The 25,994-nt window shown below is 29.8% G+C and overlaps 7 protein-coding genes across 13 annotated transcripts; 5 read left to right on the top strand and 2 right to left on the bottom strand.

Moving 5' to 3' along the window:
- Positions 1 to 23: 23 nt before the first annotated feature.
- LOC113377576 (ras-related protein Rab-18-like) lies at positions 24 to 873 on the bottom strand. The gene has a single exon (XM_026617941.1). The coding sequence runs from the start codon at positions 698 to 700 to the stop codon at positions 80 to 82; it is 621 nt and encodes a 206-aa protein (XP_026473726.1). The 5' UTR covers positions 701 to 873; the 3' UTR covers positions 24 to 79.
- On the top strand, positions 753 to 2,673 carry LOC113377578 (stress-associated endoplasmic reticulum protein 2). The gene is made up of 3 exons (XM_026617942.1): positions 753 to 825; positions 2,110 to 2,369; positions 2,523 to 2,673. Exons 2-3 carry the CDS (start codon positions 2,286 to 2,288, stop codon positions 2,631 to 2,633), a joined length of 195 nt encoding a protein of 64 aa, XP_026473727.1. The 5' UTR covers positions 753 to 825; positions 2,110 to 2,285; the 3' UTR covers positions 2,634 to 2,673.
- A 485-nt stretch (positions 2,674 to 3,158) lies between these two features.
- LOC113377789 (formylglycine-generating enzyme) lies at positions 3,159 to 5,251 on the top strand. 5 transcript variants are annotated; one of them, XM_026618212.1, is made up of 5 exons: positions 3,159 to 3,217; positions 3,918 to 4,284; positions 4,467 to 4,644; positions 4,763 to 5,050; positions 5,110 to 5,251. In XM_026618212.1, exons 2-5 carry the CDS (start codon positions 3,954 to 3,956, stop codon positions 5,189 to 5,191), a joined length of 879 nt encoding a protein of 292 aa, XP_026473997.1. In that variant the 5' UTR covers positions 3,159 to 3,217; positions 3,918 to 3,953; the 3' UTR covers positions 5,192 to 5,251. The 5 variants fall into 5 exon arrangements, with proteins under 5 accessions (XP_026473997.1, XP_026473996.1, XP_026473995.1 ...); XM_026618211.1 differs by lacking the exon at positions 3,159 to 3,217 and having other exon boundaries at positions 3,654 to 4,000; positions 4,085 to 4,284; XM_026618210.1 differs by lacking the exon at positions 3,159 to 3,217 and having other exon boundaries at positions 3,654 to 4,284; positions 4,763 to 4,928; positions 4,992 to 5,050.
- A 560-nt stretch (positions 5,252 to 5,811) lies between these two features.
- Positions 5,812 to 10,701, top strand: LOC113377342 (round spermatid basic protein 1-like protein). Of its 2 annotated transcripts, XM_026617626.1 has the most exons (7): positions 5,812 to 6,247; positions 6,315 to 7,516; positions 7,932 to 8,077; positions 8,184 to 8,320; positions 8,817 to 9,107; positions 9,178 to 10,203; positions 10,277 to 10,701. In XM_026617626.1, exons 1-6 carry the CDS (start codon positions 6,022 to 6,024, stop codon positions 10,170 to 10,172), a joined length of 2,997 nt encoding a protein of 998 aa, XP_026473411.1. In that variant the 5' UTR covers positions 5,812 to 6,021; the 3' UTR covers positions 10,173 to 10,203; positions 10,277 to 10,701. The 2 variants fall into 2 exon arrangements, with proteins under 2 accessions (XP_026473411.1, XP_026473410.1); XM_026617625.1 differs by lacking the exon at positions 10,277 to 10,701 and having other exon boundaries at positions 9,178 to 10,229.
- A 1,816-nt stretch (positions 10,702 to 12,517) lies between these two features.
- Positions 12,518 to 14,279, top strand: LOC113377251 (beta-1,4-mannosyltransferase egh). The gene is made up of 3 exons (XM_026617502.1): positions 12,518 to 12,548; positions 12,617 to 13,509; positions 13,581 to 14,279. Exons 2-3 carry the CDS (start codon positions 12,709 to 12,711, stop codon positions 14,151 to 14,153), a joined length of 1,374 nt encoding a protein of 457 aa, XP_026473287.1. The 5' UTR covers positions 12,518 to 12,548; positions 12,617 to 12,708; the 3' UTR covers positions 14,154 to 14,279.
- Positions 14,280 to 15,039: 760 nt separating this feature from the next.
- Positions 15,040 to 15,671, bottom strand: LOC113377964 (thioredoxin, mitochondrial-like). Of its 2 annotated transcripts, XM_026618439.1 has the most exons (3): positions 15,429 to 15,671; positions 15,284 to 15,350; positions 15,040 to 15,226 (listed from the first exon to the last, which is right to left on the bottom strand). In XM_026618439.1, the coding sequence occupies exons 1-3, from the start codon at positions 15,605 to 15,607 to the stop codon at positions 15,047 to 15,049; spliced, it is 426 nt and encodes a 141-aa protein (XP_026474224.1). In that variant the 5' UTR covers positions 15,608 to 15,671; the 3' UTR covers positions 15,040 to 15,046. The 2 variants fall into 2 exon arrangements, with proteins under 2 accessions (XP_026474224.1, XP_026474223.1); XM_026618438.1 differs by having other exon boundaries at positions 15,040 to 15,350.
- A 4,352-nt stretch (positions 15,672 to 20,023) lies between these two features.
- On the top strand, positions 20,024 to 24,892 carry LOC113377244 (catenin delta-2). Its single transcript, XM_026617490.1, has 6 exons — positions 20,024 to 20,055; positions 21,143 to 21,208; positions 21,288 to 21,329; positions 21,408 to 23,014; positions 23,092 to 24,011; positions 24,508 to 24,892. The coding sequence occupies exons 1-6, from the start codon at positions 20,024 to 20,026 to the stop codon at positions 24,631 to 24,633; spliced, it is 2,793 nt and encodes a 930-aa protein (XP_026473275.1). The 3' UTR covers positions 24,634 to 24,892.
- Positions 24,893 to 25,994: the final 1,102 nt, after the last annotated feature.

Raw genomic sequence — 25,994 nt, 5'->3', positions numbered from 1 at the left:
AAGTAAAAAAAAAACAAGCATGTTAATATGTAAAAGTACACAAATATTTAAAACAAATATGATAAATAGCACGCAGTCGTTAAATAGTGGTACAATTATAACCAGAACATGTACCACTCCCATGTTCTTGATTGTTTGTTAAATGTAAACGACCTGCAGAAAGCTCTTCCCATAAACCAGGAGTCTGGATAATTTTATGAACTAACTCTTCAAAAGCACATTGTACGCCCGTACATGTTTTTGCACTTGCTTCAATGAATAATGTTTTGTGTCTTCGTGCAAACTTCAAACCTTCTTCACGAGACACTTCCCTGGGCTCTTTATCAATTTTGTTCCCCACTAACATTTTGACAAGATTGGGTCTCGTACTATAGGTATCCAGTTCGCTCAACCATTCTTGCATTTTGTTGAATGAATTCTTATTGGAAACATCATATACTAATATAGCTCCCTGCGCATCTCTGTAATAGCTAGGTGTAAGTGTTCTGAAACGTTCCTGTCCTGCAGTGTCCCATATAGCTAATTTTATGACAGATCCGTCAATGGTGATTTTTTTCGTTTTGAAATCTACGCCAATTGTTAAGGATTGATCTTCATCGAAATTGTCTTCGGTAAACCTAAGCAATAGGCTAGATTTTCCTACTCCACTTTCGCCAATAATCAGAATCTTCAGTGTTGTTAAAATTTCGTCTTCAGACATTGCGATTGTGAACTATTTTCGTTATATAATTTTATTTTGGGAATTAACACGTATTTATACTTTGCATCATTAATTGGAAGTTCTGACATATGATCGCCATGGGTATGTGAATGGCAATACAAAAGGTAATTACAAAAAAATTCAAATAGCTGTCGATTACTTGTCTATAAATCACATTTGGTTATAAAATGTAACTCGAATAAATGCGCATCATTTAAATGACAGATGACTCAGCTCTCAGCTGCCCTAAGCAAAACTATACGAGTGTACTTATGTTTCTCAACATGTGTAGATTCAATGATAGCGATTTTTATGTCTTATTTGATTGCGCAACGTTTTTATTTTAAAAAATATCTATTTATTTATATTTTTTAATTTAATTTTTATATTTTTATTTATTTATTAACCCTTTTCACTCGCTAATTCCGAGATTTATATTATATGCGGCATCCGAGTGGAAAGGGCTAACTATAACGAGGATAACAATATTATAACAAGTTACGAATGATGAATATAAATTACAAGAATTTAATTGATTATAATATAATATCGTATTTTGCGCAACGAATTATATATCACATAAATTATATTCATTTTTTTGGTTTTTGATTCTTTTATATTTAAACTGCATGTTTAGTTTTTTCTACTGAATCATGTCAATTATTATATTGTCTAAGGGGTAAGTTATAGTAATCACAAAAAAACGAAAATGAAATTTTTTATATATCTTTACGTTTCAAAGGTTTTTGAACATTTTGGCATACCTTAGAAAAAATGCATGTGTGTATGAGTGTATGTGTGTGTGTGCGGATACAAATTTTCGTCGACGATTTCGGAAACACCCATCAACCGATTTGAATAATTCCAAAAACATTCGATTCGTATTGATAAGGAGACGTGCTGATTATTTTTTTGGCGAAAGCAGGTCTAGCCGTTCCGAAGATACAAGGCAAATAGTGCCGAAAACGGTAACTCAGTTTTTAAGAGAACGGAGCGTCCGATTTTAATAATTCAAAAGACATTTTACTTGTATTGGCAAGATGACTGATTAAATTTTTGGAAAGGCAGGACTACCGGTTAGGGACTCTCAATAAAAATAAGTTGAAAAAGTGTCATTTGGCGATCAAAGTTTCAGCAATTTGCCTTAAGGCACGATGCCATGCACCCCCCTAGTCAAATATTATATTATCCAGGATCTTGTCACTCCGTTTCGACTTTCGACGTTGTGGGACACCATGTATGTATATTAATATATATATTATAGATTTCTAAATTAATTTAAAAACAAAAAATTTAGACATTTGAAATGAAACAAAACGCCATCCAGCGCCACACATGTATACTATCTTTAAATGAATGTCAAATTAGGTGAGTGTACAATTTACAGTATTTTTTTATATGTTTTATAGATGGCAATACTGCGCCCTGAAATCTTTACTCTTTACGTATGCTTCGACGTATTGTGAACGTGTCAAACATTTTTAAACACGTATCTACGTATGTGTATATCATCACAGCTGGAGTTTTGCTCAGTTGAATAAAACCATTTATTTTGTTTTAAAATTAAAGTAAACGTTCGATTAAGATGGCCCCAAAACAAAGAATGCGCATAGCTAACGAAAAAGCTAGCAAAAATGTAACGCTTCGTGGAAATGTACCCAAATCAACAGTAAGTTTTCTTTTTCTGTCACTTACGTTTCTATCTGTTTTTCACAAATAATCATCAAAATAATATTGCTATAAAAAATTTCATTCATTGTTTGTCATAGCTGTGCATTTTCTATCAAATTAAAATAGAAATAACATATTTTTTCTTTTTTAGAAGCCACAAGAGGATAATTATCCCGTTGGTCCATGGTTGCTGGCTCTTTTTATATTTGTAGTGTGTGGCTCAGCTATTTTCCAAATCATACAATCCATACGCTTAGCGTAATGTGATATATTAAAAAAAACAGAATAAATTTTCAACATACCCAACATTGAATTTAGGCATTCCATTTCCTGATTTGATTATTTCTGGGATTACAACAATGCAGCTGGCATTTATTTATATTAAAATTATTTACTGTGAAATACGGCAAAATATATGGCTTTCTGTTAGTGAAATCTGAATTTGTATATATATAAGAACATAATTATAACACAATAAAATATTTTTATAAAACACATTGTAATATATATATATATATATATATATATATATATATATCATTTCAATTTAGCATATGCTCAAAATGTATATTATACATAAATGTTCAGCATTTCAACTTACATGTTTATTAATCAGTGCAATACAACTGCTGAAACGATTATACTATTATTTTCATTTTATGATGAAAGATGTAAATCATTCCATCATTTAAGACAAAAATGGTGTAATTTATATTACTATGTAAAATAAATTATTTCAGAAAAATTCTTGAACTTGAATTTGAATATTTACAAAAATAAACCTTCAGCTTATCATTGTAATTATTTCATAGATTCTGGAGAAAGTTGATATAGAAAAGAAAATTGGTAAATAGTCTAAATGATTTTTATTACTGTATAAAATTGTGAAAAAATTTGAATATATATCCCATAAATAATTTTTAAAGCCATATGTCTTCGGCTTGCTCATGTAACAACTAATTTAATAATATAATACTCATGTGATGTGTTATTAGTGCTGATTTTCAATTTTAATTTAATTCAACATCAATTCAAAAAAAATGTAATTTTCAACTGCTCTAGGTTTTTTACTTACGATTAGTGTGTGTAACACCTTAATTAATAACCAATAAATAATTATATATAAATAATAATATACAGGTTTTATTGTTCACTGTCATATATCCGAAAATATATGATTATAATAATATATCGAAGAAATAAATTTATTATTTGTTTTCATTTTATTAATAATTACTGTAAACAGGGTGTTAAACAGATTAGAATGTGTGGTTATGTTTTTGTAGTTTTGACAAATGAGATAATATATCATAGAAAATTGATTATAAATCATCATTATCATACAATTTTTACTGGGTATTTAAGTTAGCAGAATTTACCTGAAATGAGATTTGTTTTGATATTTCGGCATACCATTATATATGTGTTTTTGTCAGTATTCGTAGAAGATGCCTTTTGTGGCTGTGGATGTGATGGAAATAGAAAAAATTCGCTCACCAACACTATTTCCCAACGTTCATTATTTTATCAAAATATTATTTCACAGGACACATGCTCAAATGTAAACTTCCAATATTCCAACATGACTCTCATTCCTACTGGGATATATGAGATTGGAACCGATAAAAGGTATTTACTTGTTGATAAAGAACCTCTTGTCACAAATGTATCTTTAAAATCATTTTATATTGATAAATATGAGGTGACAAATAGACAATTTAATGAATTTGTAAAAGCTACTAAATATGTTACGGAAGCAGAAAAATTTGGAGACAGCTTTGTGTTTAAATCGTTTCTACGACCAGAAACACAGAAGCAATACAAGGATTTCAGAGTTGTTGGATCGCCTTGGTGGTATAAAATACCATTAGCTAATTGGTTTCAACCCGAAGGAACTGGTTCAAATATAAATTGTAAGTAAAATTACTATTAGTGATTCTTACCCAATTCATTGTAATAAAATAATAGCTATTAAAGATTTCATATGAATTATATGAAAATCTCTTCAGATTTGCATACTATAGTAGTTGTCAAAAAGTTTATAGGTAGTTGTGGAATATTGTTTAGTTATTATATTATTATCTTATTTTTCTAGCACCTGATCGCTGGGACCATCCAGTAGTACATATTTCTTGGAATGACGCAGTATCATATTGCAAATGGAGAAATGGAAGCCTGCCTACTGAGCATGAATGGGAAATAGCGTGCAAAGGAAAAAAACGTAATAAATTGTATCCTTGGGGTAATAAACTTGTACCACAAGGAAAACACAGGTAACAATTTATTTAGATAAATTTCAAGCATTCAAAATAATTTGCTTTTTTATGAAATTATTTAAGCATTTTTAAAGGGGTTTTACTTCATTGAATTAATTAGTTATCTATACTACAGGATGAATGTTTGGCAAGGACAATTTCCACATCATAATACCAAGGAAGATGGTTGGGTGGGAACAAGCCCTGTGGGAACTTATCCTGCAAATGATTTCAACATATTTGATATTACTGGCAATGTATGGGAATGGACTAGTGATTTATGGGATCCACATAATCCAAAGGTAAGAAGACATGTATGGCATACAAAATGTTGTAATGTGTGTATATTATCTGATATATTTCAGTCTAATGAACGAGTGAAGAAAGGTGGCTCTTACTTATGCCATGAGAGCTATTGCAACCGGTAAATTTAAATCAATATATACTCCTCAAAGTTTTCATTCAACTCTTATATGTTTGCAGATATCGTTGTTCTGCAAGATCACAGAATACAGCGGACAGTACAGCTGGAAATTTAGGTTTTCGATGTTGTTTACATCCATGAATACAATTTAATTTTGTATGAATCAACAGAAAAATGTATATATTTTATGGCTTAAAGGAATTGACGTGGTTGTATGTATATAATAATTATTTTTATAATATACTTTATTTTTTTAATGCATTCTACGTATTTCTTTCTTTAAATACAATTTTTTAATGAAATAAATTATAAAACAGAGAAATTGTCTAATAAATAATTAATGCAAAAATCAATTATATCCTGTATAAATGAGACATGATAAATGGGGAATTCTGTAATCTATAAACTTTTATTATATTGTCTAGGCTTTTATATGATAACATATTAGATATTAAATAATGTCTTGTAACAACGCAGCCATGTGCTGAAATTTTGACAGATTTACCAATCTATTTACCAACATAGAAAATAAAAATGATCAGACATACAGAAAAGCGCCAATTTTTAAGTACATATACACAAAAGTGCATTTCTTTTCTTAAGTACATCGACGTGGAATGAATTTCGTTGAATATAACAATTGTTGGAAATGGATATTCTGGGCTTTAAATCGTACCCTAAACCGTACAGTTATTTTTATGAATTGTAGCGCTTCTTTACGAATGTGAAAATATTCTATTTGTATTGTTGGTAATGGACATTGCATCTTCCCAGTTTATGTTGTAGTTATCTTCGAATGTCGCAATTCCATTATTTTTATTTATGAAACAGTGACTGGAAGAGATTACAGTTTTGATGTTAATTGAAAAACGCCATTTATTTAAGCACTATTGTTGTTGTTGACTCTGGAAAAAATTAGTTCAAATGAGTTTCTATAGTGTTATGATAAACATTCTCTTCGCGTTTGGGTAATGGCGTCTCAAATCCATGTAAGCGATGGGCAATATTCTGGCGAAACAACAAGCGAAAATATTGACACTAATGTTGTGTATACAGCGGCTAGTTTTGAATTATGTGAAAAAGTATCATTAGATGAACGTTTAGTTAATTCTGTGACCAAGTTAAGGACGATTCAGCCTCTCGGCAATGAATTTCACCAGTGTAATGATGCTGACATAAAAGCTGAAAGTTGCTCTGGTTAGTATATATTTTATTAGTCAATTTTTTATTAATAACGTCTGTACGAAATAAATTCTGATTATAGATCCAAAAATTGAAGAAACGAGTTATCAGAACATTAATTTTTCAAATGTCAATAGGCATAACAAATTTCATGTCAAACATGATACAACAAATGAATGTGCTAAGTTAGATGAAAATAAAAGTAATAAAATTGAAACTAAATCAGTACTTGAATCAGCGACTGTAAACATGTCTGCACTCATTCTGGATCAACCAGCTATCAAAACAGAGCATGCTGAGAAGATAATCAATCAAAATACTGAGAATGACAATTTGATCTCTTCTTTAGTAAATATTAAAGAATCTATTGTCAGATCTAAAACAACGTACAACAACTCCTCAGAGCCAAGTGTAATAGAAAACTATATTGATAAACCCCAAATAAAGACTTACAAAGTTTCAGTAAAAGAAGAAAATACCGAAAACCCTGCAGTTGGTAAAACTGAAAAACATATTAAAACTGAATCCGGTGCCAGCAGTGTTAAGACAGAAGTTATAAAAAATGAGTCGAGTAGTAAAAGCAGTAATTCTCATCACCACTCTCATCGATCGAGCAGCGACAGGAAGCATCATAGTTCAAGGCATCATAGCAAACAAAGCTCAAATCATTGCAGTCGATGTTATAAACGATCAAAAATAAAACTAGCTAATATAGGTGTACAGTGTAAACGTGATAAGGATGTGAGCAGTAAAGTATCGAAATGTAGTGTACCGAACAGTAATTTAAGTGATCCATTCTCACAAGAAAAAAATACAGAAATTCTTGACTATAATAGTTTTATAAAAGTAGAACCATACCCAAATGGTGGAGCAACGGTTGTTCATATGTATCAAGAGGACATTGACAATTTAAATGATCAGCAAGTGCAAGAGTTGGCTACAGAATTTTTTAGGATAGTTTTTAGTGAAGACGAAAATCTGAAGGCTCATCATGTAATGGGAATTGTTCACAATGCCGCCTCATATCTTCCAGACTTATTAGAATACATGGCTGAACATCATCCTAATCTTACAGTCAAAAATGGTTTTTTAGCACGAGGATCTGATATTGAAACTTGCACAATGAGCCAATATCAAGAAAATGTTGTTAAGAGTTACTGTAACGGAACTATAAGATTCGGTCCCTTACATCAAATTAGCTTAGTAGGCACAGTTGATGAGGAAGTTGGTGGTTATTTTCCGGACCTGCTGGCCAGACTTGAAGATAATCCTTTTTTGCATATGGTTTGTACTGAATTTGAATTACTATTACAATGAATTTAAATACATTAAATGATGTTGCATCACATCACAAAAGACCATACATTGTCAAATGAGTCCTAGTTTCTATTTAATGGGGTAATATAAGTTTTATTAAAAATAAATATGAAAATTGTAAGTAACAATATAAAGACTTGTTTTAAAAGACCAACACTTCTCAATAGTGTTAGCAGTACTATAAAAATTAAAATAATCAGTTTTTATTTTAGTACCAAAAACAGATGTTAATAATTTCCTTGAAATAAACTGATAACTGTACATACTAATTTTACGCACATTGCTATATAAATATTTTCTTTTGCATTCTTTGATTTCCCAATAAACAATCATATATGTGCTACGGCGATAAGTCATGATAATGTTTTATGCATGTGTGCAGACAATGCCTTGGGGTCCTTTATCTGCAACAAATATGTCACCAGCAGACTCCAATGACGGTCCAATTTTATGGATTCGTCCTGGAGAACAACTTGTTCCTACTGCTGAATTAGCTATTAAAGGAAGTGCACCAAAAAAAGGAAGAAGGTATTTTTTTTATAATGAATCAAATTATTATTCTATAAATTATAAATTTAGTGCTATATATAGTTGCTTGGTTGCTTCTATTTTTAATATAATTTATTTTTATTAGGGGAATAAATGAATTGAGGAACTTGCAATATTTGCCTAGGATGTCAGAAGCTAGAGAGACTATGTTTGAAGATCGAACAAAAGCTCATGCTGATCATGTGGGTTTGGGTGTAGAACGTATGACCACTGCGGCAGTAGGTTAGTTTACCATACATGTATATAATTATTTGATTGAAGATTGTTTTTAAAATATACCACTAAAAAGTATGTACATTGAACTAAAAAGTTTCTATCTAGATAATTTGTTGGAAGAACAGAGGCTCTTAGTTCAGAAAAATAAAATCATTTAATGTATATATATATATATATATATTCACCTATATATATTCATATATATTCATATAGATTAAGACCTTTAAAAATATTGTTAAAAATTATTTACTAAATAATCCCTATTATTTTATAAATGAATTTTTAGAATAATTATGTATTGTAAATGACTTAAATTGTAACTATTGAATTTTAATAAAGTTCTATTCTATTCTATTCTATATATATATATATATATATATATATATATATATATATATATATATATATACACATATATGTATACATATATGTATGCATTTTCTTTTTATATGTATATATATAGATATCAACATGCATTTTATCATTTTTATTTTTAATGTAGGAATTTTGAAAGCAATTCATGCAGGACAACCAAGTGATCTAAATAGAATAACTAAGGACGTGGTAGCATTTAGTGCCAAAGATTTCAATTATCTTGTTGGAAAGCTGCAGCTGGATTTACATGAGCCCCCTATTACACAATGTGTTCAATGGTTGGAAGATGCGAAATTAAATCAGTTACGAAGAGAAGGTGTAACTTATGCTCGTATACAACTATGTGACAATGACATTTATTTCTTACCCAGGAATATAATACATCAATTTCGCACTGTGTCTGCTGTTACAAGTGTTGGTAAGAAATATTTTTTGTATTACATTTTTGTACTGAAATTTTATTATATTGATTAATCTGTTTCTTTAAGCATGGCATTTACGTTTGAAGCAATACTACCCTGGTGGTACAGAATGTAATAATTCAGCATCTGGCCAAGTACCAAATGACACATCTTTAACATCAAATAAAAATATTGAACAAGTTAGTACAATAGAATATGGTATTACACCTCAACCAAAATCAGATTCAAAACATAAATATACAATATTAGATATTAAAAAATTGTCTAGTAAAAAGAAAGAAAATGATAAAGATTATAATAAACACAAATTTGATGAGAAGGTCCGAACACATAAATCAGAGCATACAAGCCAGGAAAAAAAATATGATAAAAAAACAGATAGAGATAGACATGATAGAAGTAAATTTGATAAGCATGAACAAAAGATAGATATGCGAAAATCTAACTTGCTGAATGACATAGGAAAAAAGTACAATATTGATTCTCATAAGAAACCTTGTTCTGATAGTAAGGGACATAAAAAACATAGGAAACATCGTGATAAGGAAGATAAAAATTCTTCTCAAAGTAAGAGTGAAAAACGCGAACAGAGAAGAGACTATTGTAATTCTGATGTCTTAACCAAGAGTTTAAATAAATCAGATATTGCAAATCAAAATTCGATAAAAGAATATAAACATAATAGTGTTAAACAAATAAATGCTGAAAATACATGTGTAACATCAAATAAGGTTCATCATTCTGATGTGCTGAAGTCTAAAGATGAGAAGAGAGTTAATTCGGTCGAAGACAAAGAAATAAAAGTACAAACTGAAGAATCTAGTTTAACTCAGAATACATCACATACACATACACATACACACCAAGAAGTAAGCCCAGTGAAAAACTTAATGAAGATACAAATACAAAATCAACAAAGTACCCAGTATTATCCCAGTGTTAACTCAAAAGATGATTTGAGTGCTTTTCCTTCATCACTTAAAAGAAAAAAGAGTCCTTTTAGTTCTACAGAAAATGAGGAAAGTTGTGTACCCTCAAAAAAGAAACAAACCTGTGATTAATATATTTTATATTTATACATGGGCAATAATGGTAAGTCGCATTGTTTCTGTACATATAGGCATTAATTATAGAAATAATAATTTGAAAATTTAACTTTTATCAGTTTCATGAAGCAATAATTACATTGAGGGTTTAGAAATGTGATCAGTCTCTTCAATAGAAATTGTGCTTTATGAATTGCATTAAAAGAAAGACTTTTTTATCTCATTTCATAGTTTTGAGTGGAGTTGGTTAATGTTCAATGATCCTGATGATATAGTTTTATATAAGTGTGACGAGGCATTTAATGCTAGCTTTATCCTTAGTTTACTCCTTACAGTTCAACATTCAAATTAGAATATGTGATACATAGAATTTATTTATAGATTTGATTTTCTTCATTACAAAAAAATGAAATTACTTGTTAATTTTGTGCATTGAAACAAATAGCTATTAAAAATATAGAAAATAATGTCTAATTGAAATGAGATAGAAGATAGGGTGATATGAAATATGATATGATATGAAATGAATTAAATTTGAATGAAATTTTATGTATAGGCATGCATAGGGCAACTATGTTACTCATAGGTAAAATATTTATTGATTATATTTTGTAAATTATAAATACATAATGAAATGTATAATATATCGACAAATTATTTTTTTCTTTCCTTTTAGTTAATTCTTAACACTGCAACAGATTAAAGCTGACATACATAATAAAAATGCTAATATGAAAATTTATTAACTTTCTTAAGAAAATTGAAATTACAATCGTTTCAACATTACGGCAGTGGAGATGAAAATCTCCAAAAGTACATGATGTGATGTTATTTCAATTTTGAAAAGTAAAAAACTTATCCTACAACTCACTACCTTTGCTCTCAATATGAGAATCTTAGGTTTCATCAATTTTATATCTTTCATAAATCTATTAGTTTTTATTATTTACAGATCAGTTTTGTCGGCCACTATTATCTAAACATAAAATGTTTCCTTGTATTGTCAATGAATTTTGGCCAGAATAAAGAAGACTCGATGATTGTAATTGTATCTTGTAATAGTGCTCATTTAACCCTACTTTGTTGTCGAGCTTTTTTTATTTTTCTGAAGATTCACCAAAATGTGGGTAAAATTATGGAAGAAATAGTGAAATGGGTGAAACAAACTCGGCTTACAGATCAGTAAGGAAGATGTTGAAGAAATAGTATAAAAAGCAGAAGCTGGTCTTTTTGATGATCTGAAGCAATTAACTGAGCAAGAAGAAAATAAAAATATTGATAGACACATAATAGACTAAATGATCTAACTGAATTCGAATTTTATTGGTTTTTAGAAGCATATATGTTTGTTAATTTTATTATTGTATGAAATAACTGTTTGGTTTTATTTTCATTAAAAACAAACATGATGCTTATTAAAATTGATACATAGACAATTTTTTATCCATTTTACATAAACATTTTGAAGCGGGGTACTACTATATTTTTGTGGTTTTCTGCTTCTGGTTATTGCAAGGGCAAGAATGTTTACAAAATACCTACTATTTTCAAATGCAATCAAAAAAGTCAAAATGATTTGAAAAGCTGAGTGAATAAATATTTTTACACAATATTGTACATTAATTTGCAACCCGATAAATAAATGATATCAGTTAAGGAATTGAACAAGGTTGCTAACAATTATGAGATGCAAAAATTAAAAAAAGTGGTGGAACGGGCATGGTACGAAAAGGTTGGAAACCACTGCTATAATGATTTTGAAAGTTGCGTACTTCCGTACTTAACAACTTTATTTTTAGTTGTTTATCTGTTCTTTATTTCTGCCGTTTTCACTAGGTCATAAAAAATGATATGAAGGTGAATAGAAAAATTTGTGTTCACTAATCGATGGAAAACATATGGCGAATGGAAACCGCGATTGATTTCCTTAATTTCTCATTAAAACTTATCATAACGAGCTTTTAACTAGCTTCGTGGACTAAGGATACAAAATGAAATACTGCAGTTCATACGAAATTTTTTTCTATTCAGAAAATAAATGATTTACTTGCAAATAATCAACTATTTGTACGTGTATTTCTATTTATTATTATATTGTCTAGGGTTTATTTTTAATATCCACGGAGTCGTCTGAACCAAATTTTGGTATCGCAAAATCTGTGAGACTCCATTTTAGATTATATATTGTCTAGGAGTGGAAACTTTGTACTAATTGATTGGAGCGTTCTGCGTTCGACCTGTCGCCAGTCGTGAATATTTTCCTAACTACTTATATATGCTATGCTATATGTATGCTGTGATATTTAACCTAAAAAATGAAATTTTTAATTTATTTTGTGATGTTTTAATGTTAAAAATGAAACACAAATATCAAAAATTAAGAACAAAAATGTAATTATAAATAATCGTAAACTAATTCTAGTGAAACTATCTTATCTAACTTATAATTTTTTCTCAAGGTGTATTTGAACTTAATTTTTGACTGATGGTTGGATTTTAAATAAGATAATATTAATGTAATTTGAAGTTTCCTACATTATTTGCTTAAACTATGTTCAGCAGTAGAATTAAACACACATTGCATTGCTGCCTGCTGCTGACAGTGATTATAGCATTTGAAATATTCAGTGGTGGAATAAAACTTCATACTATTTCAACTCCGATAGATCCCATCGAAACGTATGGTTTATTCGGCACCATAGTGCTCTACATTTGCCGAGTTTTAACGTTTCTATCCTTGCCTCAAGTGCTTTTTAATTTTGTGGGGTTGACTGTTTACAATGCCTTTCCAGACAAAGTTATCTTAAAAGGTAGCCCATTGCTAGCTCCATTCATATGTATTAGGATAGTGACTCGAGGTGATTTTCCACAACTTGTCAAAACAAATATTTCAAAAAACATGACCAAATGTACTGATGCAGGCTTAGAAAATTTTTTAATTGAAGTTGTTACCGATAAAGCATTAGGCCTGCCTTCTCACAGGAGAGTAAGAGAAATAGTAGTACCTTCTGCTTACAGAACTAAAACAGGAGCTTTATTCAAAGCACGTGCACTCCAATACTGTTTGGAAGAGGGTATTAATGTTCTTGCAGATACAGATTGGATAGTTCATTTAGATGAAGAAACATTGCTGACCGAGAATTCAGTACGTGGAATACTGAATTTTGTAATTGATGGCAAACATCACTTTGGACAAGGACTCATTACATATGCCAATGAAGATGTAGTTAATTGGCTAACCACTCTTGCTGATAGCTTTCGTGTAGCTGATGATATGGGTAAACTTCGACTTCAATTCAATTTGTTTCACAAACCTCTATTTAGTTGGAAAGGGTCATTTGTAGTGTCACAGGTATTTTGTTACACATAATGAATAAATGATGCATCATGGACATTCCAACATGCTTTATTTTTTATACATAGGTGTATGCGGAGCGTCAAGTTACTTATGATAATGGTTTAGATGGTTCAGTGGCAGAGGATTGCTTCTTTGCAATGAGAGCTTACAAAGAAGGTTATACATTCAATTTTATAGAAGGAGAGATGTGGGAGAAGTCACCGTTTGGTCTATGGGATTTTATTCAGCAGCGTAAGCGTTGGTTGCAAGGAATTTTACTTGTTGTGCATTCTAAAGCAATACCCATGAGAAACAAATTTTTCTTAACTTTATCCTGTTATTCTTGGATCACTATGCCTTTATCTACATCTAATATAATTTTAGCTAAATTATGTCCCATTTGGTGTCCTTCTGTAGTAGATTTTTTATGTGCCTTCATTGGCGCTGTGAGTGTGTATATGTATGTCTTTGGAGTTGTAAAATCGTTTTCGTTGTATCGTTTTGGTATGTTTAGATTTATTCTTTGCATATGCGGGGCACTTTCAACCATTCCTTTAAATATGCTTATTGAAAACGTTGCAGTTATTTGGGGTGTTTTCGGTAAAAAGCATAAGTTTTATGTTGTGAACAAAGAAATAAGATCTCCCTTAATTGTTTAAATTTTATAGAAAATGTACAAAGATTTTAAAATGCTCTTACCCAGTGATTTACTAACTTAATGACGATCTGCATTTATTTATTTGTTATGCTATTAATCAATAAGGATCTACTGTATATCAATCACACAAAAGAAAACTAAGTTCAAATAAAACAATTGGATCTCAAATACTTAACTCATTTTTTTTTAAGAAAATATGTTTTAAATATGTAAGTCCAGAGGATATTTTTCTCAATACAAATTAAATTATAAGTATAAATTGAAATATATCAATATTTCAGTAATTTGTTTTCAATAAGATCACAGTTTAATATATTTAAAATAACTGTAATTAATTACCTAGTCTTAAGTGAATTTGTTACAAAATATTCTTAAGTACCTAATATTTAGTAAAGATCAATGAAATAATTTTTAATAACTATGATCTTTCCTCTTGTATGATAAAAATATTTTAGAATGTAGGTGTTCTGATTTAGATTCCAAAGATTAGCTTTTTTTAAGTCTATTTTCTGCCAGTATTAAATAAAGTAATTTTCACCAAGTTAAAATTTGACGTTTTGTATTATCTTGTAATTTATATCATTGATATATTATTTTAAACATTTAATAGGCAAATCATTAATTGGCTATCAAGATTTTTGTTTTTTCAAATTTTTTAGAGAAATGTAGTAGAATTCAGATAAATTTCAATAAAGTTGTTAACAAAGTCTGTTTACTAAAACTAGTTATATATTAATGATAATATGTGTAACGTATAAATATATATATATATATATATATATATATATATATATATATATAATGTATTTTAAATAAAATCTGTAAATAACTCTTTTATAAATAATTTTTTATTAAAAGTAATGCAAAACTTTTTTTTGTAATTCCTGGCTCATTTCATGTGGCATTGGATAAAGGTTTGGATTCCTCCTCTAGTATTATTTCTTTGCTCTCATCGCTTGGTTCATGCAATATATTGCCCACAAATTTTCTTATACTTTCAGTATCTTGTAATCCAACTAGGCGATGTTCAACTTTACCATTTTTGATTGCCAATAAGACGGGCACTGTGCCAACCTGGTAGTCAAGGGCCAGATCAGTATTTTCATCTACATCGACTATGGCTAAATCTACCTTTCCTTCATTCTCAGCAATGATAGATTCAAGGCGAGGGGTCATAGCTTTGCATGGATTACACCAGCTGCAAAACAAACATAAAAAGTAAATAATTTAATCAACAATAATATAATATTATTTATCAATATATAATGGATATTACGTAGCAAAAAAATCAACGATTACAGGCACTTTACTGTTTCTGACATGCGCATCGAAGTCCTGCAAGCTTTGAATTCGGAATTTTCCATAAGTTTTCGAGCTCGTGGTTAATTGTCGGAAAAATAGACTAAACCCGTTGAATGAAATTGATTTCTTTACGGAACTGTACATTTTGTTCATTATTGCGATATGAAATTAAAAACGTATTACAATTTTTTTTTTAACAATTTAAGAAAGTTTGGTGAAACAAAAGATAATAGCAACGGTGAGTTTTGAAGTTCCAGCAACGGCGTGTGACGTTAAATTAAATTCGCTCCTAATTTCACTCATGAGAAACTGAATGAATAAATAAGATAACCAAATTGTTAATTAAATATATTAAAATAATATAATATATTTTAAAATAATATATGAATGTATTTAGAATTCTAATAATAAATATATCCAGGAAATTAAAATTTGAGGTATTTTTCGATGCTTCATGTAACGGCGTTAAAGTATGACTAAATCGCCCATGTACTCGTACCCTTAGAATCAGACAATTAGGCGATTTGATTATGAATAAACTATATTCATATGAATTTGATATTTTAACATATAATTAATAATAAAGATAAGAAACTGAATATAGACATTTTTTTTAACTATACATTTTTTAGGTGCTCAAATTTTTTAGCTGATTGTTAACTTGTTAATCTATATTTATACGTAAATAGATTATTTTATACTTAATCCATATAATAATCTGCAGACTGTCTCGAAATTAATCGATGAAAATAAAAATACGAATGTAAATGTTAATTTAAAAATCGTGCGGTTGACCGAGGGGGTGTCGATGGTGTCGACCAGTGCCGACTGTCGAGTAGAGTATGCACTCCACACAAAGTGGGACGGTGCACGGCTCATGGCTGTTGGCTGTACTCACATTTAGCCGAAAGCCGAAGTATCGCATAGTATTTCCCAGCATGCTTTGTGGGTGGGAGTGAATCTGTGCGCATTGAGTTGCTTTAATAGAATGCGACTAATAATCAGTTTATGTGAAATTCATTTTGTTATCAATCGAGTTTGCACGTCAATAAGTTGGTGATGATATCTAATGCATTATTTCATATTCCAGTGGTTTTGCGATCACCTGGACTAATGTATGTTGGTGACGTATCGCCACCCATTGTGTATAATCTTGCCAGTGAAGAAACATCATAAATAAAATATGAAAGTTGTGATATATTAATGAAAGTTTTTCAGTATTAGTTATTTATTGTAAGGAACCTATCAGATTTTACGAAGATTATAAACTAAAGCCGAATGCTATATACGTCATGGCTCGTGGTATGTAAACATGATTGCTGTTACTCGATTTATAATCCATAACATTACTAATTTTCAATTTTGATTCTTATGGTAAATATGGCATTTAATGCAATTTTAAGCATCATTTATAGAATAAAATTAACTTGATGGTTTAATGAGCAATAATACATCATTTTTTACAATTATCAGTCTATATTATATATATATATATATATATATATATATATATATATATATATATATATATATATAATATACAAATCTTTTTTACTTAAAATTCTGTATTCTTCATCATTAATAGAGTTAGTCTCTATAAGAAAATGTTTTTGACAGAAAAAACCTGATGATGGAACGTATGTAGTTCCCAAACGTAACAAATTGTTTTTTATTTATTGCATTTTTTCTTCAGAAAAGAAACATATATCAACTTATTGAAAATATCCTGGAATTGTCTATATATATATATATATATATATATATATATATATATATATATATATATATATGATTAATTTCTTGGAGGGCATAACAAGTAAAAAATATAAAGATTTAAATTTAAAAACACTTTCAACATATATATATATATATATATATATATATATATATATATACATATATACACTAAAATTATTGGGTGACCAAACAAATTTTTTATTCCCTTTTTTGTATGAAATAATATTGTTTTAAAACTTGACATTCCTGAATTTTCCTTTTAAGTATAAAAAAAATAAACCACTTCAATTTTATTAAATTATGTTATGATAGTTTATAGAACTTGAGGACAAATTCAAGGGTGTGAGAAGCGAATCACTGAATATTAATAATTCATATAAGAATCATTCATACATCAATTATAGACTTAATTGAATCATTAAATCTTGCTATTGCAAGTGTTTGTTTTATGATGAATGCTGCAGAATTTCTTATTAAACATTAACAAAATTGATATGTAAAATCAATAGCAACCAATATATATCTTGGATCATAATATGTGCCTAATTATACATATATAACAATCAATACAAAACGATGTTATTTGAGCATATACGAAATTTTAAACACACTTTTGATTTAAACAATCTCATTATTTTATATATTGAAAAAAATGTTGACCTGAGAAGGTTTGCTGAATCTATATTTATTTGACTTGTGGCTGAAAAACCTTTATATATATATATATATATATATATATATATATATATATTTATAGCATTATGAGTGTAACAAATATTATTTATATAAATAAGAACACACTACACTCCATATTTTTGCACCAATTGCATTTCAAAACAAAGGTCTGAACATTTTTGTATAAATTAATTATTGTTATTATCATAATTAATTTGTGTATAATATATTACATTAATATACATATTCCATATATGAAAAGAGTTAATATTATAAATTTTATATGTGCAGCTGGTGATGGACCTCCAAGGCTGATGGCAATATTGGACAAATTTTATGTTACATTTTTAAATATGGAGTGAGGAATCGGAGACTCTAGCTGTATCTAAAGAAATCACAAAAGGTTCAATTTTTACAATGTTTAATTTGCTACATTTGTTTCCTACAAATAACAATATTTTTTTGAAAACTATATTAAATTTAAAATAATTCATCTCTATACATTGTTTATGCAATAAGATTACTTACTTTGATTTTTATTTGTTTATATAGTTGACATGTTCAAGAATTTTGAATGGAAAGGCTCGAAAAGTCTGAAAAGTTATCCAAAGAAAACTGGAGCATTTACTAGCGCATCTGACATTGCTGATAAGGCATTAGTTGTTTATCTGCAGGTTTGTTGTTTAAACCACATAGTATTTTTTTAATTTTGGTTCCATGATATGAAAAATTAAATATAGGGCAGGTTCTGTTTAAAATTTTCATAATACTAATAATCATCATAGTAAATATTTTGAAATTAAAATATGATATATCTTTACATTTAATTATCATCAGTTCTCCTTGGTAATATTACTAGATCTTACTAATTATGTAAGAATTTGTTATATTTGGTAAAGCTTTGGGAAAATGCTCAAAAATAATTCCAATATAAAACTTACAATTAAATATAACAGAAACCTTGTAAAGTACTAAATTGTTGTTTTATATTGTAAATCAACTCAGCTAATAGAGTAACTGGTATTACAGATAAATTTCAAAGTTAGTTAATAAAAATCTACAAATATATCAAGACTTTACAAGAGAGTGTTGGAAATTATAATTCATATTGAACGTAAATCTTACAATTTTACACTTACTATTTTCCAAATTAAGCAGAAAATTAAGTATTATACATGACCAATATTCTGTCCTGTTTAATTTCTTTGTTAATAACTGTGTAAACAAATCAAATCTTTACTATAACTGATAACTAGATAATTATAAAAAAATACTAGCATTATTTATGTTAGACTAATTAAACAAAAAGTGCAATTTAAAATATTGTTAGAAACATGTGATGAAATAAAAGTTATACATAGAAAACAGCAAGTAACATCCATGGTAATTAAAAATATGAAAAATAAATATTTATTAAAGCAGAGACAGATTGTATTTGAACTTTACATCTGAAGGATATACAAAATATAAATTAAACATTTTGTCTACAAAGAGCATAATTTACAATAGGCATCCACACACTTAGACAAAAAACTACAATTTTCAAAAATTACCAGCAAAAGTACAGTAAAGCTGCTGGAGCATATAAATTTTAGATGTTTATAATACTTTAGTTAGGTGTGAGTTTTTGACTTTTAACTTATAATCACAAAAAGTTTCCTTAAATTTTCAGACGAGTAAGCATGAATTCTTGTTAGTTGATATATAAATATATGGCGAAAAGATTTCATTGAAAATTTTATTGTCTTGAAATTTACTTCCAAGCTAAGGTTTCTTGCACAATGTTTCTTGAAATGATTTATAGAACCAGAATTTCTATGTGCCCCAGTGCATTTTTATGGCTTCATATAATTTGATCTGACTATGTATAATATAATATACGATAAATGAAAATATTTGACAATATTAAATATACTACATTTCTCATTTCATCTGGATATATAAGTTTTTCATACATAGTGAAAATAGACTTTATACATTTCATCAGGTGTGTTTGTTTTTGATTCACGTAAATGTTTGCATGATAAAAATCTTCGTCTGTCTGTTATATCTTCTCAAGGAGAAATTTCTGACCCTTCCATTAAAGTGATGTACTAACAGTTTTATTAAAATTTGCATGGTGCTGGATTCTGTAAACTTTTAGAATCATTCAACAAAATGTCCGGAAATCAGCTAGTGGATTCATGCTTGTAAGTTGAAGAGTAACATGTACATGATCCTTAAAGTAGCTAACAAGTTTAATTGTTGTTCTCTTGCATTATTTTAGCTAATCGAGTTATGTATGTTTGCATTTAGTTTAGTTTGATAACTCCTCTATCTTATTCATTGCGACAATGTGTATTTTTGCTTTGGAATTGTACTTTTGATAAGGCTGACAAAATTCAAAACTTCATATGGATCTGTTGAATATCTATATTTTGACTTTTATCATTTGAACCTTTGTTTGTCAATAGCAAAGGAATTAGGAACAGGATTGAATCTAATTATTGTTTATTTGCAAGAATAAGTAATCAATAACATTTATGATGCTGGTCTTTTAGACTGTGTAATTTATCCTTGATGACCAAATATTGTAATCAACATTGCCATTTTATTAGAATATGAATTGAATTCAGAAACTAGGTGTTGAGTGTATAATTTTTTTTTCTTAGTGTGCTATTTATAATGTTATATCTTTCTATATTCCCAATTAAAAATTATTAGTCTGTAAATGTAATTCGTTGTTTTATCTATGTGAAACATGCATGATTTTTTCTGAGAATCTCTATTATTTTTGTAAAAATCGTTTGACATGTTTACTAAAATTTAAAACTTGTGAAATATGAGATATAGTTTAAAATGCATGATATATTTGCCAGGAATGCAATGGTGATCAGATGTAATATGTGAATACATTTGAATGTGTTCATAATATAGGTTTATAATTGTTTTCATTCATATAATTAGTGTAAACTTATTAACATTTTCAAATGCATAGTGTATCACATATACTTATTGAATCGATTGAAAATCAGCAATTTGTTTATGGAATATTTTCAAACTGTCTCTATGAGGTTATGTTAGATTTGAAATTTTTCTTGGCTTTGATTTAATTTAAAACTATTTTGATACTTTGTTGATGATGATGCATGCATATTGAGTGCATAAATAAAAATAAGGTTTTTTGTACTATGAAAAAAATATGGAAAACGGATAGTTTATATAATATATTTAAAAAAAATTTGTTTCTTTGTTTTACCTGAAATCTCTTAAGTTTTCATACATTTGTACTTATAGGCTTGTGAATCGACGAGTGGAGCAAAGACAGGAGCACAGTATTACACATACAGAAATTACGCAACGGTAATTCCAAAGCTTTTTCTATTTCATAGTATTGATGAATCATTTTTTATTTTGTTACATCAGAATATTTATTTTATAGACGGGTATTACAAGAACAAGATCCTGAAATGCAACATTATAAGTGAGTATATGATTCTATTTGTATAATTGTTTAATTATCTACATTTGTTTTTATTGTCTGTTTTCTTTGTTATCAAAGGGGCTCAAGTCAAACAGAAGGTGCAGGAGCTGGCTATCACGGACAGAGCAATGGACACACTGAGCATTCTCCAAATTCTTCCCATCATTCTGTACATAGCGAAGATGCACTAGTGTCACGTACTCACAAACAGCAAACAACACAACATGTAACAACTGTCACAAAAGTTATACGCGAAGTCCAGCATTTGGGTGGCGACAGTCAGTCAGTAGACTGCGTGGCCATGCCTTTGGGACTGTATCCACAAAATCAGTATTTAAATTATAACCACATCGATCGTCAATCGCACAGCCACCAACCGCCGCATTTTGATCAGTATCACCCTCACGGTCACAGTCTTGGTCATCAACATTACCAGGAGTATGACACCTATCCGAGTCATTATGTTCCGACTCCTTATGCAAACGCATGCGGTCCTTCGTTCAATAGCGAATACGGCGAGAGGACAGCGTCACCTCCCAGCCCGAGCGAACACAGCGGATCACCTTCTCCTTTACCTATACAACAACCTCCCCAGCCCGCTTTTATTTCTCCCGGCTACGATGAAATGGATCCGCTTCGTCAATTATCTGATCATTACCGTGTGACGCCTTCTCCTGGTGCTGTTGTCGATCGATATTCCGACGATCCAGCTGTCGTTTACGGTTACGTGTCTCCTTCGCCGTACGGCATTAATCCTGCGTATGATGCTAGACCTGGTCTGTATGAAGATTCGTTTAACGTGCCAGTCATGCTGCCAGGTAGACCGTTTGAAGACGAAGAAGAACTTCAAAAGCATCTTGCAGTGATGTCGATGCGAAACCATCCCTTAACTCACGTTGCCTCGCCCGGCAGTACGACCGATGATCAGCGAGCGATGCGATGGCGCGATCCCAATCTCACCGAAGTAATTGGCTTTCTTAATAATCCAAATAACGTTATCAAAGCGAACGCTGCTGCTTATCTGCAGCATTTATGTTATATGGATGATCCTAACAAGCAAAAGACTCGGTCACTCGGCGGCATTCCGCCTCTAGTAAAACTATTGGGGCATGAAAGTCCGGATGTTTTTCGAAATGCTTGTGGAGCTTTAAGAAATCTATCATATGGAAGGCAAAACGACGAAAATAAGCGGGCCATAAAGAACGCCGGTGGCATTCCGGCGTTGATAACATTATTACAAAATACAAATGAATCCGAGGTCAAAGAATTAGTTACCGGTGTTATATGGAATATGTCTTCATGTGAAGATTTAAAACGTGCAATTATTGATGACGGTGTTGGAGTTATAGTCACACAAATTATAATCCCGCATTCAGGCTGGGATGCCAACAACGCTGGTGAAACATGTTGGTCCACAGTTTTTCGAAACGCATCTGGTGTCTTAAGAAATGTTAGTTCTGCAGGTGAATATGCAAGAACAAAATTAAGAGAATGTGAAGGATTGGTGGACGCTCTATTATATGTGGTAAAATCTGCTATAGATAAATCAAATATTGGAAATAAAATAGTTGAAAACTGTGTTTGTATATTGAGGAATTTATCATATCGATGTCAGGAAGTAGAAGATCCTAATTATGATAAGCATCCCTTGCCCACTCAAAATCGTGTTGCAGCTAGTCCAAAAGGTATTTTCTATTGTAAAGGATAATTTACATTTAATTTAGCGCATTTATCCTTATTTTAAAATTATATTATTTTGTAGGTGATAATCTGGGATGTTTTGGAGCAAGCAAGAAAAAGAAAGATTCACTTAATATGGACCAAAAAGATAGCAGTAATGTTAGCAGTGGTACTACCAGCCGATCATCAATGCAACATATTGCAAAAGGCTATGAAATATTGTGGCAACCTGATGTTGTGCTGTCTTATTTGTCATTGCTTCAGAGTTGTTCTAACCCAGAAACACTCGAAGCCGCAGCTGGCGCATTACAAAATTTGGCAGCATGCTATTGGCAGCCCAGTATCGATATTAGAGCAGCAGTTCGAAAAGAAAAAGGTTTACCTATTCTTGTCGAGTTGTTGCGTATGGAAGTAGACCGCGTCGTATGCGCTGTTGCTACAGCACTCAGAAATTTAGCAATAGATCAACGGAATAAAGAATTGGTTGGAAAATATGCTATGCGTGATTTGATTCAAAAGCTTCCTTCAAATAATCCTCAGCATGACCAAGGTACATCTGATGATACCATCGCTGCTGTTTTGGCTACTCTTAATGAAGTTATCAAGAAAAATGCTGAATTTTCTCGATCTTTGTTGGAAGCCGGAGGTGTTGAGAGACTAATGAACATCACTAGGCAAAGACAAAAGTATACGCCACGCGTTTTGAAGTTTGCAAGTCAGGTTCTGTTCACAATGTGGCAGCATCAGGAACTGAGGGATGTTTATAAAAAACATGGATGGAAAGAGCAAGATTTTGTGACAAAAACAGTTGCTGCACGTAATGTTGGTCCAAATTCTCCAAATAATGGCAATAGCACTCTTAATAGGCCTATGGCTTCACAGAGTGGCACGAGGTATGAGGATCGTACAATAAAACGAAATCCAGCACCGGTGCGAAATCCTGTGTCACAGGCTTCTGTTATGTCCTCCACACAAGCAGCACAAGGACCTTTCTATCAGCGGGTAAATAATATTTAATTTTTTATCATGTTTATTCTTAGATACATATTATCATAGTCACACACACACACACACACACATATATATATATATATATATATATATATATATATATTCAGTTTTTTTTTGTTCGACATTGAAACATATTTTTGAAATGTTTGTTTGCAGCGAAATAGTTGAAATAAAAAGCAACATATAGTATGCTATTGTTACATACGGTTTTTGCTATGTTATGTATGTTTCGATACTGTATGTGCGTCATGATTCTGCACAAATTCATCACACAAAAAAACGTTTTTTTTTTTCACAATTTAATTATGTGGCTTCATAATTTGATTGTTTACCTTTTGTACGTAACGTACGTATCATTACAACAATACCATGTCACAATACTTCCCATATTGTTCTATTTCATTATTGGTGCATTTTCAGTAGATAAAAATTATTTGTTAGAAATTAAAAGAGAAAGCAAATGAAAATGTAAATATTTCGGTCTTAGGCCGACGACATCGCTTTGTCGGACTTAACTTATGCGGAGCAGCCGTCAAACGCTGCGTCTCCCGCAGGAGCAGTACGCATTTACCCACCTGGGGCTACCACCAACAATCCTTCTGTAAGTCATTAAATTACACACAATCGCCATTAATAATTGTTCGTTAATCATTCACAGAATTATTATAATAGTATTACACTTCAAATAGTGATTTATTTCTCTACATACCACTATTATCGAGGTGAATGTGCATAATAATATATTACTTAAGTGGTAGAACTTTAACATTTAGATTGATATTAAAATGATTTAAAGTTAAATGTGGCAAATTGATGAATATTATAGGAGTTTATAGCTAAGCACTTCATTAAAAATGTCACTAAAACTCAAATATGTGAATATGTGCATGGGTTTATATGCTACCACAATATAAATTTATCAGAAGTGATGGGTATAATTTATTAATAATTTACTTGTGATTTTTATGCAATTACTGATTATATAATATATTCTAGTAGATTTAGGTATGAGGTACTAATAAAATTTATAATATATTAGCATACAGATATATAAAAACATGTATCTGTTGTAAATTTAATAATTTTAATAAAGTTTTTATTTGAAGTCATTACAAAATTTTGGATGGACTATATATTCATTTGGATGAATTGTAATTTTATTGTATTATACCTAATCTTTTTCATTCACATTTCAAGATGCTATGTGTACAATTTTACATACCTATGCACACAAATGTGTACGTATCTATGTATATATATATATATATATATATATATATATATACACACACACACATAGATAATAAATTGATGTGTATTGTGGATTCGCAATTGTTTGGATCTTATATAATTATTTTATACATTCCAGTAAAATGAGCATTGTCATTAATCTTATGTTTTGAAATGGACAATTCAAGGGAAACACTTGTTTTAGGGAAGAGTGGTCTATTAAGATATTTTTGATCTAGTTAAAATAATTTTAGGTATATTTCTCATTAGATAAAAATCTATTTATTTTATATATTTCACATTTTTAAAGATTTAAATAAATTAATTCAAAAGTATAGCACCAGTTCCATTTTTGTTTCATAAAGTTATTGGTGACTTGTTAAAAAAAAAATATCATGATTATATTAGGCAAAATTTTCATATACTCCTTGTATATAAATAGACTGATATTTATTCCAGATATTATACATTCAGTAATATGAAAATTTATTTTTTTTGTTGATTATGAATGAAATATAGTTAGATTTTTGTCTCCGCAACTATCGGGTAGAGTTAGTTTAAAGTAGTTAAATTTTTCCACTATTGTTAATGTAACTTGTCAATATTATACGAGAAAATAATAAATATGCTTGTTGAGCAATTACTATGTCAAAATTAAAACAATTTAAAGCAATACTTTATGAACAAAAAGGGTGGAATCAGTCATTTATATTTATTTTTTATGGTTGCTAGGATAGTATGCAA

Source organism: Ctenocephalides felis, unplaced genomic scaffold, assembly GCF_003426905.1.
Source record: "Ctenocephalides felis isolate EL2017-DRISC unplaced genomic scaffold, ASM342690v1 CF-g0.4_SCAFFOLD_01886, whole genome shotgun sequence".
Classification (NCBI taxonomy): domain Eukaryota; kingdom Metazoa; phylum Arthropoda; class Insecta; order Siphonaptera; family Pulicidae; genus Ctenocephalides; species Ctenocephalides felis.
The sequence above is the reverse complement of the archived record's forward strand: the minus strand, read 5'-3'. Positions and strand labels throughout refer to the sequence as shown.

Coding starts and splice junctions, on each gene's coding strand:
- LOC113377576 (XM_026617941.1), bottom strand. CDS start 700: ATGTCTGAAGACGAAATTTTAACAACACTGAAGATTCTGATTATTGGC.
- LOC113377578 (XM_026617942.1), top strand. CDS start 2,286: ATGGCCCCAAAACAAAGAATGCGCATAGCTAACGAAAAAGCTAGCAAA. Junction 2,370..2,522: donor GAAATGTACCCAAATCAACA/GTAAGTTTTCTT, acceptor TTTCTTTTTTAG/AAGCCACAAGAGGATAATTA.
- LOC113377789 (XM_026618209.1), top strand. CDS start 3,756: ATGAGATTTGTTTTGATATTTCGGCATACCATTATATATGTGTTTTTG. Junction 4,285..4,466: donor AACTGGTTCAAATATAAATT/GTAAGTAAAATT, acceptor TTATTTTTCTAG/CACCTGATCGCTGGGACCAT. Junction 4,645..4,762: donor GTACCACAAGGAAAACACAG/GTAACAATTTAT, acceptor TCTATACTACAG/GATGAATGTTTGGCAAGGAC.
- LOC113377342 (XM_026617626.1), top strand. CDS start 6,022: ATGGCGTCTCAAATCCATGTAAGCGATGGGCAATATTCTGGCGAAACA. Junction 6,248..6,314: donor AAAAGCTGAAAGTTGCTCTG/GTTAGTATATAT, acceptor TTCTGATTATAG/ATCCAAAAATTGAAGAAACG. Junction 9,108..9,177: donor GTCTGCTGTTACAAGTGTTG/GTAAGAAATATT, acceptor TGTTTCTTTAAG/CATGGCATTTACGTTTGAAG.
- LOC113377251 (XM_026617502.1), top strand. CDS start 12,709: ATGTTCAGCAGTAGAATTAAACACACATTGCATTGCTGCCTGCTGCTG. Junction 13,510..13,580: donor GGTCATTTGTAGTGTCACAG/GTATTTTGTTAC, acceptor TTTTATACATAG/GTGTATGCGGAGCGTCAAGT.
- LOC113377964 (XM_026618438.1), bottom strand. CDS start 15,607: ATGAACAAAATGTACAGTTCCGTAAAGAAATCAATTTCATTCAACGGG. Junction 15,351..15,428: donor ATCGTTGATTTTTTTGCTAC/GTAATATCCATT, acceptor TTTGTTTTGCAG/CTGGTGTAATCCATGCAAAG.
- LOC113377244 (XM_026617490.1), top strand. CDS start 20,024: ATGTCCGGAAATCAGCTAGTGGATTCATGCTT. Junction 20,056..21,142: donor CAGCTAGTGGATTCATGCTT/GTAAGTTGAAGA, acceptor TTGTACTTATAG/GCTTGTGAATCGACGAGTGG. Junction 21,330..21,407: donor CCTGAAATGCAACATTATAA/GTGAGTATATGA, acceptor TTGTTATCAAAG/GGGCTCAAGTCAAACAGAAG.